The sequence below is a fragment of the Telmatherina bonti genome, assembly GCF_933228915.1.
Source record: "Telmatherina bonti genome assembly, chromosome: 15".
Classification (NCBI taxonomy): Eukaryota; Metazoa; Chordata; class Actinopteri; order Atheriniformes; family Telmatherinidae; genus Telmatherina; species Telmatherina bonti.
This window is the reverse complement of record NC_136613.1, coordinates 16,847,676-16,871,084: the sequence shown is the minus strand read 5'-3', so window position 1 is coordinate 16,871,084 and position 23,409 is coordinate 16,847,676. Positions and strand designations below refer to the sequence as shown.

The following is a 23,409-nucleotide window of genomic DNA, read 5'->3' as shown; positions in this document are numbered from 1 at the left end:
TTGTGTTTTATAAATTCAACACATGTTATGTTATCAGAGGCAAAGAAACATGGACTTCGTTTGCAACGTTCAGCTTTTTGTTTTGTTCTTTATGTTTCACACACTCTGGAGCTTTTCAAAGACAATGTCAGTGTGCATCTGTAATAGTACATTTATGTGTTTAGGGACTCAGCAACACCTTCTGTCTGTTTATCTGTCCCGTTCTGTGTAGCAAAGTTAACAGTACAGTTTTAAACAAAACACATTTCTCCGCTTCAGCCCTGAACGCCCCATGAAGTCTCTTTATGCAGAACACTGTGGTGCTAATGTATCTGTTTGGGTGTGTAGTAGAGTTTGTCCTAAATCTCCAAAAGTAGAAAATGACCATTTGCAGAGTACTATTTGTCTGATTTGTTCCTAATAAAGGAGGCCAGTTGCCTGCAGTAAAGTTTTAGTCTTTCTGTTTGGTATGTACCTTGCTGGCATATGCACATGCCTCCCATGTTCAGATGCTCGGCATCAGCTGATGGAAATCTGTACAGTGGAGCTATTGCTGTTGTTAAAAAGTACCGCCTGTGGCTTACAATCCTAGTAGGCAGCAAACATTTGTTCATTTATCCGTTGTCATTTGGTGGATCGACACGCTACAAGTTTGTCTCAGGCAGGCAATAAATCCTGTCTTCCCCTCAGCCTTCAAGTGCAAAGATTACACTTAAGCTCCCAGTAAAAACGCACTTAACGCTTTTTTTTTTATTGGATCATCTTGTCAATAATCTCCTGAAATTTAAAGGGACTTCACACACATACCTCTACAGGGAATTGATTTTTGTCCGGCATGGGTGCCTTTCTCTTTATGATAGTGACTGCCAGTCATTGACTTAGTTGTCGGACATATCTGTGCCAGTCCTGACTCCCACCAGCAGTCTGTGCAGGTCAGTGTGTTAATCTCTGTTCCCCGGCTGCCTAGAAGATTCAGCTGGGGCTTGTGGGAGCAGACAGTGTGCCGCTACAGGGTTTCATGGCTCTGCGTGAATAGGTTACCTCTTGGCCAAGTCACCCAAGCTCCACTTTGTGACTGGACTACGACAATTTGCTTTGCTCTGTGAAGGTCTTTTCACTATTTGATGGCATTAAGAGTAAGAACTGGATCTAGCTTAAGTAAAAAAAAAAAAAAAGACTTGCATACAGAGATCCTCCATGAAGGCCAAATTAACTTCTAACAGACTCCGGGAGTCCAGAAAAAAGCTTTTTTACTCTGATTATGTTATGTTGGTCTGATTTCTGTGTCTGTTTCTCGGTGAAGACTTGCAGATCCATCCAGTTGATTCTACAGTTGTATATTTGATTTGGATGGATGCAGTTTTTGCTACATTGTGACAATGGCTATCGGTGCTATCATGTGACAATGATAGCACCGATAGCGCTATCATTTAGCGCTATCGGTGCTCTCTGTGGGTTGTCTGTCCTAAAATCTTTTCACCTCGCTACAGTAGGTTTTTTTTCTGTTAAAGGAGATTGCAGTTCATTCTAACTCAGCTGTAGCTCATAAACAATGACAGGGAAGCCTTCAGCTTTTAAATCTTTGGATTTAAGTAGATACATAACTTCTAAATAAGATATGATCACCTTATAAATGTCTTGATTTTAAGGCTAACAAGTTTGTCCTCTTTTGTCTACCTTATACAAAGATGGCGCTGCAGCATGGCAGCCTTCTGTTGGGTGCGTTGCCACCTATATATTTCTAAATTACTCATTCAAAACTACGAGAATACTTTCATTCTGATGTGATTGAGTAAAATACGTATTTATAAAAGCAATACTTGATCTTTGCTCATAAGAAAACAAATTACTTCCACACTGTACCTTAAACAAGTTGTGACTGCAAAAGAAAAAAGAGAGATTAGAAAATGACACTTGATTATAAACTGAAAGAGGCTGAGAACAATGTTGAATGATGGGGAGAAAAAGACTAAATGAATCTGTGATGTCCTAAATGAGGAGTGTTTAGTGTGCTAAAACCCGTAGAAACTTTGAGTGCTGACAAGGCAGCAGGATAGATATATCTGTCTTATGCACTCCCTGGACTTGTTGTCTTATCTTTAGTTTTGGACATAAAGTAATTTGGAGGAGAATGAGATAAAGATGAGGAATGCTGGGAAGTGAGCAATTCGACAGAGTGACAAAATGAAAATTGGAGTGTGGACGAATTGAAAAGCAGGCATTAGGTTAGGATTAAAGTGGAAAAATACCAATAACACCCAGTCTGATGGCTAGATAGGAGCATACTGCACCTCATCTTCCCCCATTCCACATGCAAACATCTGGCTCAGTTGCATTCTGACATTTGGTGAAATTGCTTTTCCCAAACCAATCTCACAACTGCATCAAAGTTAGACACAAGCGGAACTGCAGCAGCTGTTGCCCCTGTAATCATGCAATCCACACTTGGTCTTTATTCTGAGGTTCATTTTTCTGAAAAACATTCACAGAAAGTTGCATTTTTTGCTAATGACTTTAAGAGTGACTAAAGTGAGTCCTAGTAAATTTAAGACAGATTCTATAAACCATGTGACGTCCATCGGTACCCATAAGTATATTGATATTCACCATATACAAGCAGCACCTGTATAGACTTGCAGTTGAGTTTGCAGTCATATTTTTCCGATTTATTTCTCATTTCCTATAAAGAGGAAGCATATTTTGTTTTTATCCACAACATCCATCACTGCCAGCCCAAACAAAAATGATCTCAACAGTCCTTTGATGGATAGCTCTAAAAAACATTCAGGATCCCCACAGAATATGTCCAAATGTCTGTGTTATTCTTCTAACTTCTTTATCACTGGAATTTCTTTTCCAAGTTGAAATTTATCCCCAGAAGAAAAAAAACCAAACACCCCTGCAACTCCACAGTAGGCATTTATATCTCTTCCATTTGGGGACAGTGGGAACATTAAACCAGAGGTATTGTTGGTCTGCCTGTGCCCAGGTCTCTGCATTAATTAACTGGTACTTTTCATCTATTCAGTGCACAATATATGAAAATGTAATTGCTGTGCGTGCAGCAGCACAGTTCCCATCTGTTTGTATGTGAAAGCATGTACAACGAGTTGGCTGCTCTTTTCGTTATTGATTAATGTGTACAAATGCATTGTGCAGGCACAGCACCATTCTCAGACTCCAATCAGTTCTCCACATTGAGGTAGTGAAGCAAGCCGAGGTAATAGCTCTCAGTCTTGTGTAGAGCTTTGCGGCACTGCTTTAGACACAGTTAATAAAACTGAAACATGCTGTGCATAAAACAAGAACGCCGGGCGCAACATATTGTGTGCTGTGATACAGTGTTGCATGCATTGATCCAGATCAGTGCAGAAAAGCCTTGAAACAAAATCTGAACAGTCTGTTTGCCTCAAGCTCTAAGTACATCTAAAGTCATTCTGAGCAGAGCTCAATCTCCTAATACTCTGAATGTTTTTGTCATGCATCTAAATTTAGTCTTATTGTGTACAAGTTGAAGCTCAGAGAAAAGGTTGTTAGATGTTGTGCTCTCTAAAACATACATTCTCTAGAATCCAGCTGCTGATGTAATTGATATGCTGAAAAGCACCACAGAAGAAGATACAAATCTTAGAGCTACTGTGGTGTAGTGATGGCATGGCCTGAGGTGAAAACCTTCAGACATTTAACTTTCCTTTATTTATCAGTAAGTCTTCCAGCTATTAATATTCTCTCCAGGTGATCAGGCTAAAACCAGAGAGGAGGGGAGAGTACAGAGCAAAAAAGATATATATGCAGTTTTTGGGAACACACTTGATATTTCTCAGTTATACAACACGCTGGGATTAAAGGTTTGTCAGACATCTGTCAAGTTTTCTGACAGAACCAGGTCTTCTCCCGCAGGCTTGGTGGAGAAAAGCATCACAATATCTTTACGGCTGCATTTAAAAATATCATCATCTGCCATGGCAGTGTTTAGTTAGATTGAAATATTAAATTTGATGTTTCTTGATGGGTCTTTTGGGCTAGTTTGGAGGTTTACAGGTAGAAGTTCAACTTTTGTGCTTTTCTTTGCTAATTATGTTCATTAACATCATGCAAAAAGGATATTTTTATGACACGTTCAATAGAAACAAGTGCAGCCAGGAAAATTGATAAAAGCAACAGTTTATCAATCAATCAATCAAGAATACTTCATTCAAAGTGTCAGTACAACCTGTCTAAGGTCACACGCACAAACACAGAACAATAATACATAGAAAACAGGACCAGGCAGACCGAGGCCTCGCAGCCAGCTTTATCTGGTGCCGCCTTTCAACTGAAAGCATAATAGACAACACAGAGTCCAGCATGGTGGTGAATGAAGGGTGTGTGTGGACCGTAGCCAGGTGCCACAGTCCTGGAGTACTGGAGAGGTTTGAGGACAGTGTGTCAGTGAACATTATATTCCTTTCCTAGGGGGGTTGTACCGGCCCCAAGGCCTTCTTTTTCATGCACAATACACATCTTAAGTAGTCATTTAAGTAGAAAGTCTGATTTTATTATGTGTCTTTTCTTTTATAAGAAGATGAAGGATGCAGCTTAGTTTTATTTAGTAATTTATGATTATCTAATTAGGTTCTTCTTCACCAAGCAAATTTGCACAGTCTTGTGTAACAGATAGCATTTATAAGGGTGTTTTGATAATTAATCATTTGTATGATATGCGATTAAAACACTTTTAAACGTACGCATTCTTGTGTGAAATTGTATCATCACTCTAAATTGGCTCAGACCAAAATCCATATAATCATATTATCTTGGGAGAAATGGGAAGGAGAGACTTGTTCCTCACAGAACTCGCTGTCACTATAATATTTATTCAAAGTTAAGTATTGTATTGTAATAGAGCCCCTTTTAGCTGAAATGTCAGCAAGTTTCAAAACATGTGCAATAAAATGAGATGGCCCTTCCCTTTGTGTTTCTAGGACTGTGTGAGAAAGAGCAAAAATACACAAGCATTTCTAAAGATAAAAAAGACTTGAAAAGAATCTCACATTAGGTTGGGGGGGGGGCAGCTATAATGCATTTAATAAAGCTTGCTTTGCAAGAATTTGATCAGATTCTTAGCTAGTCATGGTCCTTTGTGTTTACTTGTTGGACACGAAGAAACTAAATCTATAGACCTTTCTCTGCAATGAGAGGTGTTTTTTTTTTATTACTGCAGGGGGCTTATACTTAACAAGAGACCTTGAAGCACTTTGTTCAGGTTTGAAAGGTACATACAGGTGGATATAATTAAATATGACATGAATAGCAAATTGCAGCTAATTGAATTTCCCGTATCCAAACTATGGTGGCTGTGTACAGAAGGGCAGGCCCATTCAACAGCAGGTAACTGATTCTTCCTGTCGGTATTAATACGGGGTTTCAACATGGCAATCTTTCTGGGTTTTTCTTTTTTTTTAGGAATTGCTTGCTCTAATTGCATTTATACTAATAGAAACGTGGCTATGACTGTTAACCGTTATGCAATGAAATTTTAAATACAGCTGCAGGTGATTCACATCATCAGCAATTCCTAAATGAGCACAGAAGTTGAGAGTCAACTGAATCTGTGTGCTTTATTTTAGGTGGCTTAGCTAAATGTAGGCAATTTGAAACTAATTGTTACTGGACTAATGAGGTCTTTAAGGTTTGGTTTTGAAGAATTTGAATATGGGAGGTCATGAACCCAGCAAAATATATTCAAAGCAGGATGTTCTGGTATATGACGTTCTGTCAGTTTATCTTTATTTAATGTAATTGTCACTCGACCTTCCCGGCTCCTTCCCTATCTCACTATCTCTCTCTCTCTCTGTACCACCATTTCCAATCTGGTTGCCATAGAAACTCCACATATGTGTCAAACAGTTGTTTTGCACATTTCTACAAATTGACAGTTGACTTTGCTTTCTGCCCTCTTTTCATGCAGTTGGCTAATCATAAAGAGGCGGCACACCGAGACTAAACCCTAAAGGTCAACCTACAGTGTAATATAAAAACACACAGTCATAAAATTACCCTAATTACTCTGGGAAGCCTTTAACTCTTCTTCTGTATGTTTTACATTAAAATGTACAACACGATATTGAGGAGCAAGTAAAACTGGTTGTTATATCCAGGAGCTTTAGGGCATGAAAGATATTTGAACTTTTCTGGTATTGAGATACGTTTGAGTCTTTGAAGCTAGAATAATTTTGGCTCAGATTATTGAAGGAATCAGAGCTAACATATACTGTAAAGTTGTGGCTTAAGGCCTGTTAAAATTAATGTGACAGTGCAATAATAAAATTAGATTCCTGTTAAGTATTTTATACCACATTTATTTTCTGTGCAAAATGTCATTAAAGATTATGGCTTTCTGTCCTTCCCTATTTTCTTTTTTTTATTCTTTTTGCATTAACATTATTGACAACAAACCTGTTTTTTTTTTTTTTGTTTGTTTTTTTGTTTGTTTAAATTAAAACATTTGCTTTATAATACTAATTGCTTCTCATGCATTAAAACTTCAAATAGACATGTTTGTTGGTCTCCAGAAACCTGCTGATTGGTACAATGGAGGCATTGGTTCCTAATGACAATAACACTTTCTTTTTCATTTACATCATAAGGGTCAATATGTACCTTTTAACCCCTGACCTTTGTTTGCACACATCCAGCAAGGTGCCATAAACTCGGAGGAGTTCTTTTGTCTCACACTAAATGGCTCTAAGAGATGGGAAGCATTGGCTTTGTGTCTCAGACACCCAACAACTCAATCAGTGTGTAGTGAAGTGTTTAAAGTGCTCCTGTGTAAATCCTCTGACAAAACCCAAGGGCCTCTTTCAGACTACTGGCCTCAGTTGACCTCTATTCAAAATGTGTTTTCTATTCAAAATGTGTTTACTTTTCTCAAAAATACAAAATCTGTGTTTTATTTCTCCCAGCTTATCATGGTGGCATCGGTTAAATTCAGCCAGTCTAATCAGTGTACTGAAAGATTAAGAATATTAAGTCTCCAAGTGCCACAAGTCTACTTTCAACCTTATCCTCTTATTCAGGCATGGGCTTTTCTGGCTGCAAAACAAGAACAGTGATTGAGTTAAATATCTAATTGAAGGCCTACAAACGATATTCACAAATCAGGGTACAAAGATTACAGCTTTTACTTCATTTATGCAGTATGGTGCCATGAATGATGCCACACACCAAGCTTAAAATCAAAAGGGAAATCATGAGTTACCTTATATACTCATAGAGCTCCAATTTCACTAATAAACTGGGATATTCTGTTTGAGAGCCAAAGAAGAGAGAGCATTATCTATTCCCTGGTAACTACTTTAGCTTTACAGAAGACGGGACTTAATTGCTGCTTTAGTTCTGAGTCCTTTCAGAGTATTGGAAGTGAAGAGATAATTGTGTAGTTTGGCTGCAGGCTTGGTCAGTTTTTCTCTTCAGCCATTTAAAGACCATTAAGGAATAAAAGCCATTAGCAGGTGAAAAAAAAGCTTCTGAAAAGTATTTTAGTATTTGTGGTGAGGCTAACCTTTTTAGACAAAAATCCTATATATATATATATATATTGCTTAAATAAATAAACAGAACACTCAAATAACACAATGTAGCTCTAAGTCAACCGTCTACTTACGAAGCAACACTGATTGACAGTCAATTCCACATGGTGTTGTGCAAATGGAACAGAAAACAGGTGGAAATTATAGGCAATTGGCAAGACACACCCAATAAAGGAGTGGTTCTGCAGGTGGTGACCACAGACCACTTCTCAGTTCCGATGCTTTCTGGCTGATGTTTTGGTCACTTTTGAATGCTGGCAGTGCTTTCACTCTAGTGGTAGCATGAGACGGAGTCTACAACCCACACAAGTGGCTCAGGTAGTGCAGCCCATCCAGGATGGCACATCAATGCGAGCTGTGGCAAGAAGGTTTGCTGTATCTGTCAGCGTAGTGTCCAGAGCATGGAGGCGCTACCAGGAGACAGGCCAGTACATCAGGAGACGTGGAGGAGGCCGTGGGAGGGCAACAACCCAGCAGCAGGACCGCTACCTCCTTCTTTGTGAGAGGAGGAACAGGAGGAGCACTGCCAGAGCCCTGCAAAATGAGCTCCAGCAGGCCACAAATATGCATGTGTCTGCTCCAACAGTCAGAAACAGACTCCATGAGGGTGGTATGAGGGCCCAACGTCTACAGGTGGGGGGTTCTGCTTAAAGCCCAATGTAGAACATTCAGCATTTGTCAGAGAACACCAAGATTGGCAAATTTGCCGTTGGCGCCCTGTGCTCTGCACAGATGAAAGCAGGTTCACACTGAGCACATGTGACAGACATGACAGAGTCTGGAGATGGCGTGGAGAACGTTCTGCTGCCTTCAACATGCTCTAGCATGACCATTTTGGCAGTGGGTCAGTAATAGTGTGGGGTGGCATTTCTTTGGAGGGCGGCACAACCCTTCATGTGTTCGCCAGAGGTAGCCTGACTGCCATTAGGTACCAAGGTGAGATCCCCCTTGTGAGACCATATGCTGGTGCGGTTGGCCCTGGGTTCCTCCCAATGCAAGACAATGCTAGACCTCATGGGGCTGGAGTGTGTCAGCAGTTCCTGCAACACGAAGGCATTGATGTTATGGACCTTATAGACCTGAATCCAATTGAGCACATCTGGGACATCATGTCTCGCTCCATCCACCAACGCCAAGTTGCACTACAGACTGTTCAAGAATTGGTGGATGGTTTAGTCCAGGTTTGGAAGGAGATCCCTCAGGAGAAATCCGCCGTCACATCAGGAGCATGCCAAGGCATTGTAGGGAGGTCATACAGGCACGCGGAGGCCACACACACTACTGAGCCTTATTTTGACTTGTTTAAAGGACATTACATCAATGTTGGATCAGCCTGTAGTGTGTTTTTTTTTCCACTTTAATGTAGGGTATAACTCAAAATCCAGACCTCCATGGGTTGATACATTTGATTCACATTGATAATTTTTGTGTGATTTTGTTGTCAGCACATTCAGCTATGGAAAGAAAAAAGTATTTAATAAAAATATTTCATATATATATATATATATATATATATATATATATATATATATATATATAACACTCAAGCTAACTTGAGGCGATAGTATGTGATGTGAATGTGTGTAACCCAGTGACTTTCTGACCTGCTGCAGAAGGAAGGCCTTATCAAACATGCACGCATGTCTTAACACTGATCAACACTGACAGATCAAGGACAATCCCAGCATGCCCAACATATATTGATTTTAACAGTGAGAGGCAGAGATCTGTGTGTTTATTTCAGTGTATGTGTTTGTTGTTTTGTCCTGAAGCATAGCTGCTGTCCTCACACTTTATAGGTGTCAACATGTGGATGTTTATTGTGTTGCAGTGTTGCGTCTTCTCAAAGAAGGAGCCGACCCCAACACCCCCATTTCTTCAGGGGGATCCTTACTTCACCTGGTAAGATAAAGACAGGGTTGTTTTTGGTGTGTTTTATTTCCTTTTATTTTTCAATAGAAGTTAATTAAAGGACATTGCAGTGACATCTGACAGATTTATTCAGTTTGTCTTAGTCCCATTAGTTTACTACAATTCCTATTAGAAATTGTGTCTCAAAACTTTAAGTTGTTCTTTTTTTTTTTTTTTAGCAATAAATAAATAAAAATATAATAATAATTATAATATTAATAGCACAAAAATCCTTAAAAGAATAGACATTGGATTTTTAATACACACAAAAGTTTGAAAAATGAAAGAACATTGTATTATTCATTCATTTTTGGTTTAGTCTATTCCTGGTCAAGTTGTAGAAAGAGTTCTGGGATCGCCAAGAAATTATTATTTTTACAACAAATACATGCACAAATCGGAATAGCCTAACGAGTTTGGCTCCAACAAGAAAGTAACTCAGCTCAGAGTGTGGCAAATAGTTGCTCTTCCCAGTCAGCTAAGTCTACTGTACAAATAAATGCAAATGTTGTAAAAGGGAAACATTTCAATGTGTCAGGACAGAAAAATCAAACTTCAAAATTAAAAACGCTTTTATTTGCCACCTCTTATCAGTTAATGATCATCATGGTTAATTTGTCATTTTTATTTAATCACTTTTGTTTTCTTTTAACCATTTTACTTGTTTGTTTGTCTTAACTCTCTGCACCTCGCTGTAATGCTTTCATGTTTTTCTGTGAAGCACTTTGAATTGTCTTGTACATGAAATGTGCTATACAAATAAACCTGCCTTGCCATGATGATGATGATGATGATGATAATAAGAAAACTTACTACTAAGCAGTGAGTTCAATCTTTTCTTCAGGACAGGCATAACAACTAAATGACCATTAAACACTCAGATCCAAGCCAGACTGGTAATATTTGGTGAGAGATTAAAAAAAATCTTTTCTTTTTTTTTTTTTTAATCATATTTTATTCATGAAACTTGTGTCTCAAAGTATTCAGCCAAACAGTGCATCTGATATTTTTCACTTTTATCATTCTATAATTTATTACAAAGGTTACATACTTTGTTTTCTTTGTTTGCCAAAATTATTTTTAATATAATTCACCTTTAGGTATGTTTTTAAAATCCTGACAGTTCAGCTCTTAAACAAGATTAGTTTGTGTCTTTATCGAGTTTGAATTTCCCTTTCTTTCAAAATAGAAAACAGAATGAACATTATTGGAACAGTGACTCCATAATTTAAGTCCTGGCTTGTGTACTTTTCAGCTTGACAGTACATAAACAAAGATCAATCACAACCCAAACAGCATGCTTATTTGTCCTAACACCATACTGTAGGGACAGCATGGTTGTGACCCGCTAAGTATCCAGAATGCTGTAATCATTATGATTTTGTAAATTCCCCCAGTGGCACTACAAGAATATTATCATCACCACTGCAGTGCAGTGTTTCACTCATATTCATTATCACGCCACAGTCGCTAAACAGTATATTTTCTGTTTGCAGTCAGCAGTTCCTCTGGAAATACCCGTTCTCCAAACTAATAATAGGGTAATATACTTGTTCTGCTTTCTGCAGTGTGCTCGTCATGACAACGTGTTCGCAGCAGAGCTTCTGATAGAGCGAGGCCTGAATGTCAACCTCCAGGATGAAGACCTGTGGACAGCCCTGCATGTCGCATGTGTGTGTGACCATGCTGACATGGTGCTGCTGCTGCTGCTGGTGAGGAAAGCACATAAAGACATGGACATACTGGGAGGATTCGTTCAGTTTAACAAAAACCTAAATGAGCGTGCACTTTTTGAATCACTGAGCTTTGAACGTCCAACTATTTTGGCTACAAATCAGATTAGTGTGTTGGATTCGGTTGGCCTTCAGGTTTCATTGTTAACTGGTTCTATCCGTATTAGTCATCAAAAATGTTTCATTCAAGTAGAGCTTCTTTCATTGATTAGGGTTTTTGCCTGACTTAGAGCACTTTCCTCTCAAACCCAGCAGAATCGACGCAAATGAGAAGTTTTAGTCATCCTGCGTTTGCATTATATCAAAGAAACAAACTATTCTGTGGAGTATGTCGTGACAAGAGCTGCGGTTGTACTGATTAGGTCCATCACTAGAGCAATGCCAGCTGCAGGGGAGGGCATGCACATCCAGCCAGTTACTGAATGCTCTGGCACTATGCTTCTGGTGTTGATTAGACCCAGGGAGGGTTGGCTGCAGTCTAGAGCTCTGCAGTCTTATACAGCCTGGTTCTGCTGATTGGGTCCTGAGTGATTGCTGGTGCCTTTCTGTGAGGCAGGAAAGAGTCGCTCCTTGGAGGAACGGATACGTTTGAAGAGCTCCCTGGCAAAGGGTGTGCAAAATGAATATCAGCTGCTACCGTGGCTGCTGGGTTCATGTCTGTGGATTTCTGTTTGTGTCCATTTTCTTCAAGCAGAAGGCTTGTCTGGTTTGATGAAGGTGCGATTATAGTTATGCAAAATGCATTATAATTCAGGAAGTTATTCTCTTATGACGGGAAACCGTAAGAAGAGAAGGAGATTTAATTCTTCTCCATGGGAGAAAGTGACGGAACGCCTCTCATCCACCACAGAGAAAATGATTTCCTTTTAAATGAAGCCATATTGACTCAGTACTCAACTATGGAGAAAAAGGGCAAGAAGTGCATGAAAGAAAAGAGGAAGAGCATTTCTAAGAAATTCAAAACCTAAATTCAGTGAAGAGTTGAAATATTTTCACACATTACCGGGAAAATCGAGACATTTCTCAGCTTTCAGAGCTCATTCTTTGATACACACCCCTGCTTGTGTGTGTGTGTGTTTGTGTGACTGTAACGTTTAGTTCAAGCAGAGGAGACAAACCATGCCAGACGACTCTTCAGAGGTATCCTGTTCCAAAAAGGTGCAGATTTGTTTGGGTGTGTTTTGTTTTTTTTTCTTCCGGATGTGGTGGTTAAATTTCTTCATCCGGTAGCTTCGACACGGGAAGATGAGTTCTAAGACGAGAGCCGTTATCTTCTTCCTGTCTGGTGTTGGAAAAAATAGCTTCAGTCATGTCAATTTTCTACAGAGAAGCGGTATAATTTGTCTCCTGTTTATGCATTTTGACACCATCTTCTCCACCACAGACCCAGTCATCCGTGTTTCTGCTGTTCCTCACACTTCTCCCTCATCAGTACCGCAAGGGCGAGATCCTGGCGCAGAAACAAACTGCTTCATGTGAATAGGAAATTCAACACTGCTCAAAGGAGCGTGATTCTGCCATCCTTATCTTTTATAGGCACAGGAAAGGATACTGCTGCTAATATGTACTAATCTATTGTGTCCTACTCTGCCATCTATTTCCCCTCCCCTTGTCCTCTGCTTGTCTGCCCTTGATTTCCTGTCTCCAGTTTCTACACAGAGGAAGAGAGCTGTTTTTGCTGACAGAGATGTTACCAATCTTGTCTTGTGGGCTATAAAGAGGGGGGGGTGATGAAATGTTTAAGTGCATTGCTCCTCTGCATCTGGGTTGGCAGTAATAATAATTCTCTTATCTCCTGCTTCCAAACAGCAGGGGGACAAGTCATTTCTAAACTTATCATTTCCAACTCGAGTCCAAATCCTTTCCTAAACCCATTTAACTCCAGTTTTGGTAAATGTTTGTCATTAAGGACTCTGGTGGGATTAAGCAGCAGTTAAGAGACGCAGTGGATTCTTATTCAGCACGGCTTGTGTCGTCTTTACACTTGCTTGCACATTAAACAGTAGATCTAGTGTAATATGACAAAAAAAAGTTGCCTGATTTGTAAAATCAGAATAAATTCTCTTCCAAACCGTATAGATTTTTATCACCTTAACATTATCGGACGTTTCATGCACATCTGATGACAAATTAGATGTCCTGATAAAAGCTTTTCATCTCCATGATTTACAGTTTGTTTGTTTTTCTTTTAAAAATAAAAAAGGCACATCCTGCAGGTGGGTTTCGCCATTAATTTAAAAAAAAAAGAAACACAGAGGAAAAGAGGCTTTCAGCAATCAGAGTTAATTAAACACGTTTTCTAATTTAGTTCTGTCTCAGTTTCTACCCCTTGACTCAGTGTTTTTTAAGGGAAAATGCAAAAAAAAAAAAGAATATATAGATATATATGTGTGTGTGTGTGTATATATATATTTATATATATATATATATATATATATATATATATGTGTGTGTGTGTGTGTGTGTGTATATATTTATATATATATATATATATATGTATATGTATATGTATATGTATAAATATATATATATATACACACACACACATATATATCTATATATTCTTTTTTTTTTTGCATTTATATATATATATGTATGTATATATATATGTGTGTATATATATATGTATATATATATATATATATATATATATATATGTATATATATATGTATATATATATATGTGTATATATATGTATATATATGTATGTATATGTATGTATGTATATGTATATATATATGTGTAAATATATATATATGTGTGTGTATATATATGTATATATATGTATATATATATGTATGTATATGTATGTATGTATATGTATATATATATGTGTAAATATATATATGTGTGTGTATATATATATTTATATATTTATTGATATGTACCACCAATTCACTATTTTTTTATTTACATCATTACATATATCTGTCATATGATATTGCAATGTAAGTCTTCGCTTTTAATGTCTAAATTTGTGGAGGTGTAGAGTTTAGTTGCGCCCCACAGGAGTGTGAACTCCTCTGTTTCTGTTTGAAAATGCTGTCTCTAATGTTACCGCTTAAAATCCAGCAGGGCTACAGTTGTAGAACTGACCCACTTTCCCTGCTTGTAAATGATGAATTTAAAACTCCTGAACTCTTCTACTTTTGAAGTTAAACCATTAACAGCAGCCCCTCGGCTGCACTGAGCTCCACTTGAAATATTACTTTCTTTAGTTTTCCTGCTGATTACTTTGTTCTCTTTTCTCGCTGACTGTTAATCAAACAGTACTTTGATATTACTCTGTTTTGTGGAGTGGGTGTGATTATATTTTCTCATTCTTCTGTTATTTTTAATGTGTGAAACACCAGTCAAAGACTAGTTTGTCCAACAGGTGATACCGTAAACCACATGGACATTACAGCATTGGAACTGTAATTTCTTGCTAAGCAAGTGATAATCTCTTTTTTTCTAACTCACAACTCGCATGTGAATATATATTAGAGAATGTGCAGCAGCAATGTTCTCCTGCTGTGTCTGCACTGGTGTTGAGTAGTTAGCTCAGTATTAAGACACTCAGAACTCAATACATAATATATGTAGCAAAGCATGTGGGAAAAAAAGACTCAAAGCTGAGAGATATGCTTCAGTTCTCTGCCACACAGCTGCATAAAGCAGTTATCACATTCGACCCATTACACCAGTTTTGTGGACAGCATTATTGAATGGCATCCTCAGACACCTCTGAGGCAGATGATTAAGTGTAAGGGAGCTGTTGGTGTGAGTTAGATTCCCACTATAAAGGTGTCTGGCTCAGCACTAAGTCCCCCAGGGACAGCTATCAGTAGACATCTACAAGTAGTTATTGATTGCTGTGTTTAACATCTAAAGCTTAGGGAACGTGGCTTTAACTGATATCCATCTTTGAGACATCCAAGGTGGATCCATTGTATTGTGGTTAACTAGTATTGGCTCCAGAAGGCAGCTTGTTAACCTCCTGCAACGTGCATGACCGTCAGCCAACACCAACTCATTTATATCTATCAGCGCTTTTCACGTGAACTGTGACATATGATTTATGTCTCTTTATTAATGACCAACATATCATGTTTCTTACACCGCACTCTGTATCTGCTGGTCTTCAAGCATTGTAAATTGCACTGGAACTTGAGATAAATGACATCTTTAGTGAAGATCTTTTACTATGATTTGCTATGATGTGTACATTTAGATTTATTTTGTACATTCACCCCAGTGGATTGGTTTGTTTGTGGCTTTGTTAAAACAAATGAAAATTTGTTCAGATTTTTTTTTTTCTATATACAAATTTTGTGTTCTTGTAAAACTACCAGTTTGCAGGAGTTTACAGCCCAGTGTAGAAGATAAAATTGTGTCATGCACAGCTACAGTTGTGAAAGGAAAGTACGCTTTTGATTGTGATGTTTGTCGCTTTAGAACATTGTGTAAAATCCAGTCTGCTGATGGGTTAATTGGGAGCAGTTGATTAGCATCACTGGCTGCTACTTACTTAATACTCAATGGAGACAGTAAGTACTTTGTATTTCACACTTTACTGCATTTTGTCTTTGACTTTGTGAGGGTAAAAGTCTTTGAGGGCTACCGTTCAGGTTTTTAGTTGCTTTAACATACGTCATTAAAATGAAACCCAACAGTTTGTTGACAGGCTCGGCACAATGACCTGGCAATTTTATTCAAGGCTTTGATGAATGAGCTTTTCTTTGTTTGTTTTCATCGTGTTCTATATAAAACCTCAAAATGTAAAGCAGCTGTATTTTCTAAGTGACATTACTGTAAATCTTTCTACCTGCTGTCCTGCCACTTTTTGTGGAGCTCTAAGTGAAGGTGATGAGTGACGAGTGACGAGCGCAGCCTCCTGGCTGAGCACGATAAAGCTGTCAGCCTATAACTTCATCCCACCAGACTTCTATTGACTGGTGCTAAACCTTGAAGTTAATTGCAAAGGCCAACAGACTTCTTCACAGGCAGCTGTCTGTGGTCAGTATTCGGTATAGAGATGCATGCAGGAATAAAACCACGTGCACTTTAAAAGCAGCATCCTGAGAGCAGGATGAACAAATACTGGGAATATGCTGGCAATGGAGCATCCAAATGGAACTGATGGTGAGGAGGATGTAGAGCAGAGTGTGTGTTTGTGTGTGCACTTAAGTGAGATGGGAATCTGCTTTAATAATATGTTGTCCTCCTGATTCATTCATATCCCATCAACCGCTCTTCAGCGGCGTTTCACAGTGTAATAAGGCGTCTCGCTTTTCATGAATAGTCATGAAGCAGCAGCCGATTGTTATTCATGCTAATTAATTCTTTTTGCTAACCTCTAAGTAACCTCGATTTAAAAACAAAGAAAAAAAATCTGTTGTTTAAATTATAAATCAGTTGGACAGCTCCAGGCTGCTTTGGCGTCTTACGATGAACCTTTTTGTGTTTCATGACTTGTTATAGGCGCTTTAAGGTTAAAGGATTTCATGTTATTCCATAAGATTTTTTTCATTTTCCTCTATCCAACCCTTTTCCTCCCTTTTTTTTTTTTTTTTTGTCATTTTTCCAGTCCCTTCTGTCTGTGCCTGCCTAAGGACTGGACCATAAATCTCAATGACACAGCAACTGTGTCATTAGAATTCTATTAGCTGTAAATATTATACAAGGACCCTCACTAACAGTCCTCCATCTCTCTGATCAGGCCTTGCCCAGCTATGATCATTCCACAGACTTCTCTTTTATGGTTTTGTCAAACATCGTGGAAGTAATTTATGGTGTCGATTCATACAACTGCCACCTGCGTATTACTTTTAGTGCCATAAACCCGAAACAGCATAATAAAAATAAAAACAAACAGCAGGAAGGCTCCACGTTACTAAAGTACATCAGTGTTTTATTTTTTACAAAAGCCGTTGCTTTTTATTTAAATGGTGCTTGAAAAGTTCATTGGAGTTTTTACGAAGAGAACTCATCAGTCATAACCGGACTGGAGCCAAGGAGTGTTTTCAGCAAAGAAAATGCTATTGAAGAAAGCTGGTTAAGGCCTCGTGTGTTATCTCATTTGACAGAGGACAGCTCTGACTGGGTTCCTGCTGAGTAAGCTGTCATTAATCTTGTCTCACACACACTAACCCAGACAATCCCAGGTAATAACCACTGACCTCAGTGTTTCTATTTATTTATTTATTTTTTATCACTGCTCCACCTCCAGGCTATCTAATGAGTTCTATAATTCACTGTATATTCTGTTAACATTTCAATGGTTCTGTTCAGGTTTATGCTGCTGGGAGGCAAAGATAATTAATCCCACTTAATCATTGATTCAGCTCTGATGTATGACCCAAACTAAAGCGCTAGTCTCTTCTTTGTCTTGATTTTTTTTTTCCCCCTCTGTCTTTGCCTGAAAGGCCGGAGTGAACATCCTGCTGCAGGACATCAATGGAAACATTCCTCTGGTCTACGCCTTCGAGGGAACAGAGACCCGCTATATCCTTCGAAAACACCTCGAGGAAAACGGTAAAGCTCTTGCGGTAACTTTGACATTTACCCATCAATCTATTCTGAGCTCTTATTCACATTCATTGCCTCACCTCCATGTTTTCACGAACCCTTCAGAAAGATACAAAAATAAACCTGGTGGGTAAATATTTAGTTCAACGTTTAATTTTCGAAGCGTTGAGAGGATGTGAATAGAAAGCATTTCATCTTTGCACATCACTGTGTGACGGTGAAATATACCCACCGGTCTAATGATGGCACATTGTGATGGGGCAGCTGTCTCCCACAGAGAAAAGAGAAGGTCAACGCTGGAGATGAAAATGAAAGAGATGGAGCCACAGAGGAAAAGGGACAGAGGGAGAAGCAGGGAAAGGTGCCAAAGATATGCAGAGAAATGGGATGAAAGAGGAACAGAAATCATGCTGACAAAGTCAGATGGAAACAAAAAACAATGATGGAGGGTTTCCCCTCATTCCGCTGCCACACACAAGCCTGCAGAGTCACATGACAAATGCCACCTTCTGAGTGGGAACAGCCTCCTTAATAAGAGCAGATCACTCACACACATACACACACACACATACACAAAGACAGACAGACAGACAAACTACACTCCCAGATTTTTTTCTTTTTTGTCTTCTCCTTTTCGTCAGCCTCTGTGGTGATCTCCCAAACCCACCCCCCTTCCCCACTGCGTTTTGCCATATGAGACACGCTCAGCCTCTGTTGCTATAGCAACACAGTTGCATGCTTTCTATCCTTATCAAGTTTGTGTCATTATGGGAAAGACAGACTATCCATGAGCCATTACATCAGGAAGATAGGAAGGAGTTTGAACTCCCCAGTTTCCCCTCAGTGTGCAGACTGAGACTCTTTCCATGCTGTGGAAGATTCTTTCACGTTTTTGCTCCATGAGAACAAATTCTCTTTTGTTCTGATGTCACAATGTTTCAATGAGTTGCTTCCAAATACCTTTAGCCTCTGAGACTCATCTGTTTGCAGAGACAAACACATTGATTCACTAATTCAACAAATCTGTTTTTAAAAAATCCCATTAGTTTTTACCCAAGATCTCATCTGAGTGATATATAGACTGATTGATAATCAGTCAGTCCTATTACAGCAAGCAGAGTTGGGTTCACTGTATGCATGTGATTATAGAGAAGTGCATTGATCATTGCTTGTCTCAGTTTGTCTGTGCAAACTCAGGAGTTCCACTGTCTTAAATCATTTAGATCAGAGCTGGAGATTCTGTGTGAGTATCATGCAGCTTAATCACCTCTGGCCATTAACTTCAGCCACATATCCCAAGCTATGATTAAGGACAAAGAGGTTTTCAGGTGAAAAGTAGCTGCAACTTCATAGAAAATAAGCCGTTTCTGCAGATATAATGCAGGTGACACGTGGAATTTAAATACTAAGTTGCACCATGACCTAACATTTATTTACATTTGGAAAAATAACAAGAACCTCTGTTTTCTGGTGAGAAAGTTAAAATATTCTTCAGATGTCTTTTAATCCTGATACCTAAAGATGCTTCATGTCTGTGTTGGTGTTTTTCAGGTGTTGATGTGTCATCCATGCATGCGATGAAAACACAGAGAGCAAGCACCATGTTGTCTGACGTTAGACAGTTTGTTGCCACAGGAGGAAACCTAAACCAACCCAATGATGATGGCGTTACTCTGGTAAGTAAATCCCCAGGTGTGTTAATGTGATTTAACAGTGAGTCGTCTTGTGTTACAGGATTCTTCTACTCAGTCTCCGCCAGGTTTGGCAGTGAATCACATTTTCTAAGATCTTACTTTGCTTGTGTTCTCTCTGAAGCTCCACATCGCCTGTGCCAGTGGTTACAGAGAGGTGGCGTCTCTGTTGCTGGAGAATGGAGCGGACCCTCATCCAGCTGACAACAACTTTTGGACACCTCTCCATTTGGCTGCTAAATATGGGCAGGTAACTTACAACTGTGCAGATACGTCTGATTGTTACTGACATAAGAAGACCACCAATTTAATCCTACCCATCCATATTAAACCAATGTGAATGCAACATTTACCTAATAATGGGGAAATTATCAGTGGATTATTCCAGAAAAACGTCCTTGCTGTTACCTGATCATCTGTTATTTTTTGGTCTGTTGATTAGAAAAAGTAAAACTGCTGGAATGGAGCTGCACATTATGTTGAGTCAGCCACATAATTTTAGATTAGTCGTTCAATTGTTTCTCTCAGAAAAGCATAGATTGATTTCCAGATGGGCTGTTGGAACCAGATAGAAAAAGATTCTGATGCTTTGGGAGGGTTCCAGCTATGAACAGAGGAAAGTGTTCACATTAAGATCTTGCTGACCAAACTACATGTTTAATTAGACTCTGAGCTGTGCATTCCGTTGCTGGCAAACAGGATGTGTTCATTTTATATTTGGTTTATCTCTTATGAAGCCATATCTTTTCAAACCAGTGGGTTTTTAACGTTCTTCCTCTCACCAACTCAAACGTCTTTTCAAGTATAGAATCCTTATTCATGTCTTTGTTTTATTTTCCTCCTCTAATACAGTCACATCCTCAGTTTTTGTTACTGTACAGCACTTCGGTCAGGTCTTTGTTGTTTTTAAAGTGCTTTAGAAATAAAAATGATATGATATGGTTTCGGGAAGATCAATTGATTAATAATAATGAGAGCTACATGTATAAATCCATATTGCACTCATGTGAAAATGGATTTTAGTCTTATATCTCTGCTTTATACATGTCTCTGTGTCTGTGTGTGTGTCTGTGTGTGTGTGTGTGTGCAATGTAAGTGTAATAGAACTGGCAGTGGCAGACTCAGGGATTGGAGAATCGATTAGGTTTTTCTTGCAAATGCTAAATCACCTCGCCGTCTGCTCTTTACAGGTGCCGCTGTACTGCCTCCTGCATACAAACTGCTCTCTGAGCCTTCTTAGCATTTGCTTTTTGTTGCCGTCTTCTTGGAGCCAATGTCACAGTGGCATGACTAACATAAGATTGTTTTAGATATTTACATGCCTCCAGCCCTGTAAATCTCTCTTTTTCTGTTACACTGAAATCAAGTAGAAAAAAATGCTTGCCAGCAACCATAATACCAGCTGGTGCATTAAACCCAAAGACCCCTTCTGCAGGGAGGCATGCTTACTGGTACGACCCTTTAAGAAGATGTATGACCCCATTACTGCTGCTAATTAAGCTTCCCTCTACTGGTCTTGTGATAAGTCGGACTCAGGCTCTCGTCTCCCCTGTTTTAAGTAAGGTCTTTAAAGTTGAGCTCTCCTGAGAGAAGAATTTCTTTACAGTTTATGTTGGATTTTCAGGAAGAAATGACAGCGCTTTAAAATACCACCCCGTCTGGATCGGATTAATTTATTCAGTTTGCAATTAAGCAACAGCAAGTTTTCTGTGGTTTCTTTTTCTGATGAACTTTAATGTTAATCTCAAGATTAAGTTTTAAATCTTACAATCATTAAAAAGGCAACCAGGGCCTATTAAAAGCTGCTCCGTCTTTCTGGATCTACATTAGAAATTATGCTAACTTGTCCCTGCTGACCTCCCTGATCCTATAAACTTTTGCTGGCCCTCTTTTAAACTTTGACCCGCTGAAGGGTTCAGATATTTTGGTGCCACTGATGTGTTGCTAGTATTTATGGAGTCAAGGCTTATAGGCCTCATGAGCAGAGGACCTCGACACTTAAAACAACAGCTGTTGGTGTGGGTCAGGGCCAGTCTAATGAATGTGCTGAGTCACTTTCTTCTCAGCTTCACCAATGTGTAATGACTGTACTGCATCACAAAAAACACTGTGACTGACTGACCCTAAAAGCCTTCATGGTTGAAATCATTGCTATTTTATTCATTTCGTTTTTCAATGATGTGTCCTACCGTATGTAGATTGTGATATATTAGATGGTTATATCATAATTAATAACTAGTTGTGTATTTGCAATTATTTGCTGTGTGAAACTGAGAGAAAAGTCATCTTTTCAAATTGTTTTTCAGATTTTCAGTGAGTTAATGCCCTTGTAATGGCATCATCTTGTTTCATCCCATTTTCACCGCTGTGCACGTCACGTCTGTCACGTGCAAGTTTTATTAAAAAAGACTAGAAATAATTTAATGTTACCATATTTACATAATTTCTATGAGGTTTATATGTTTGTATATTATATAAGTAAAAATTGATGAATTAATGGTTAATCAGTGTTGAATCTCAACATTTGAAATTCATGGAACACTCACTTGTTTACCTTCTTTTACAATTTGTCATGAATGCGATTAGATGGATTTACATTTTCCTCTTGGCACTGTTTGTGCAGCCAGTGTGCACTTTACTGTAGCTGTAGGATAAGTAGCAATATCCAGCTACAGCTGAGTTCTTCATGCCTCCAAAAGTGACAAAAAGGGCTTCTGGTCAGGTTTCAGTTTATGTCAGTAGGAAATGATAATGTATTGTAATTTCACAGATTACTGTCACTGCAGACTCCCCGTTTACACAAAACATATATGTGGGTTTAGTTCATTGCAATTTATAGTTTTGATACAGCTGATGCCCCACAGGAGCCAGGGTTGAAAGGTGAAGTATGGAAAGGGAATCCTGGAGCATGGGTTCGCCTGGAAGGAAAACCTAAACAGACCAAAAGGAGACAGAGGTGACAGTAATCACATGTTGCTGTGTGCAGAAATGAAGGTTGACAACGATGAGGTTTCCCCGCTGTGGCATGTGATGAGAGATAGGGTCATTACTGAGGGTTCCCCTCCGTCAGAGGCATCTCTTGCAGGGACCTGTCATGTGTGAAATGCAATCTGTGTATCATCTTCTTGGTGTTGAAATTTATCTGTGCCACAGTATAAATAATCCCATTTACACATTGACTCTTCACTGTAGCTGGAATCATTTCCACCATGACTTCAGGATTATCCTCAAAACAATCTGCTGTTAAATTATCTTCTGATTTTTTTTTTTTCTTCTTCAAAATGGCTGTTTGTCCCATCTCTTACAGACGAGCATTGTTAGCCAGCTCCTAAGGCATGGCGCAAACCCGACTTTGCTGAACTGCAACCAAGACAAGCCATCTGGTAACTGAGTCGCTCCACACATTCGCACAAATGTGCACATACACACAAAGACAATGCAGCTGGAAAGTGCAAATGTGCTTTAGGGAGTAGAGGGTAATGAAGCAAAGAAAGGAAGGAAAAGATCATTTTCTGTGCCTGTTTAAATGCAATAAAAATCTCTGTAATCCCATAAATCATAAAATCACACAGTCATATGCACAGTGTGCACAGTGAATGAGGCTTTCTCAATATCACCATCTTTTTTTTGTATATGTGAGGATCTACAGATGAAACATTTATCTAAGCACCTCTTTTATTTTTATATATATATATATATATATATATATATATATATATACACATTTATTTATTTTATTTTTTATTTTTTTCCTTAGAATCAGAGTATCAATGTTGTAAATTACTTTACAACACTAAAGTATTCATAAAGCAGGCATCATTTTCTGAGAAGCAAGTGGTATTCTTTTAGTAGTACGTTGTAGAAGATACACAGAACATGAAACTGAGATAGTCTTGTGTTAAATGTGAGTTTATTGATGTCTAAAACTTCTGTTCCTGTTGTGCTGGTAGTCTTCAGATCTCAGGAAAGACATTAATAAATAATAAGCTACATAATGGTCGATCAACCACTGG

The 23,409-nt window shown here is 38.6% G+C and overlaps 1 protein-coding gene across 1 annotated transcript in view; it reads left to right on the top strand.

Annotated features, from left to right (window-relative positions):
- The window catches only part of myo16 (myosin XVI), a 99,902-nt gene that overhangs the window by 22,544 nt on the left and 53,949 nt on the right, over positions 1-23,409 (top strand). The window contains exons 3-8 of the mRNA XM_079254054.1: positions 9,382-9,452; positions 11,030-11,173; positions 17,603-17,711; positions 19,257-19,381; positions 19,521-19,646; positions 22,704-22,779. Of these exons, the coding sequence (XP_079110180.1) occupies positions 9,382-9,452; positions 11,030-11,173; positions 17,603-17,711; positions 19,257-19,381; positions 19,521-19,646; positions 22,704-22,779 (651 nt within the window). The remainder of the gene's footprint in view (positions 1-9,381; positions 9,453-11,029; positions 11,174-17,602; positions 17,712-19,256; positions 19,382-19,520; positions 19,647-22,703; positions 22,780-23,409) is intronic.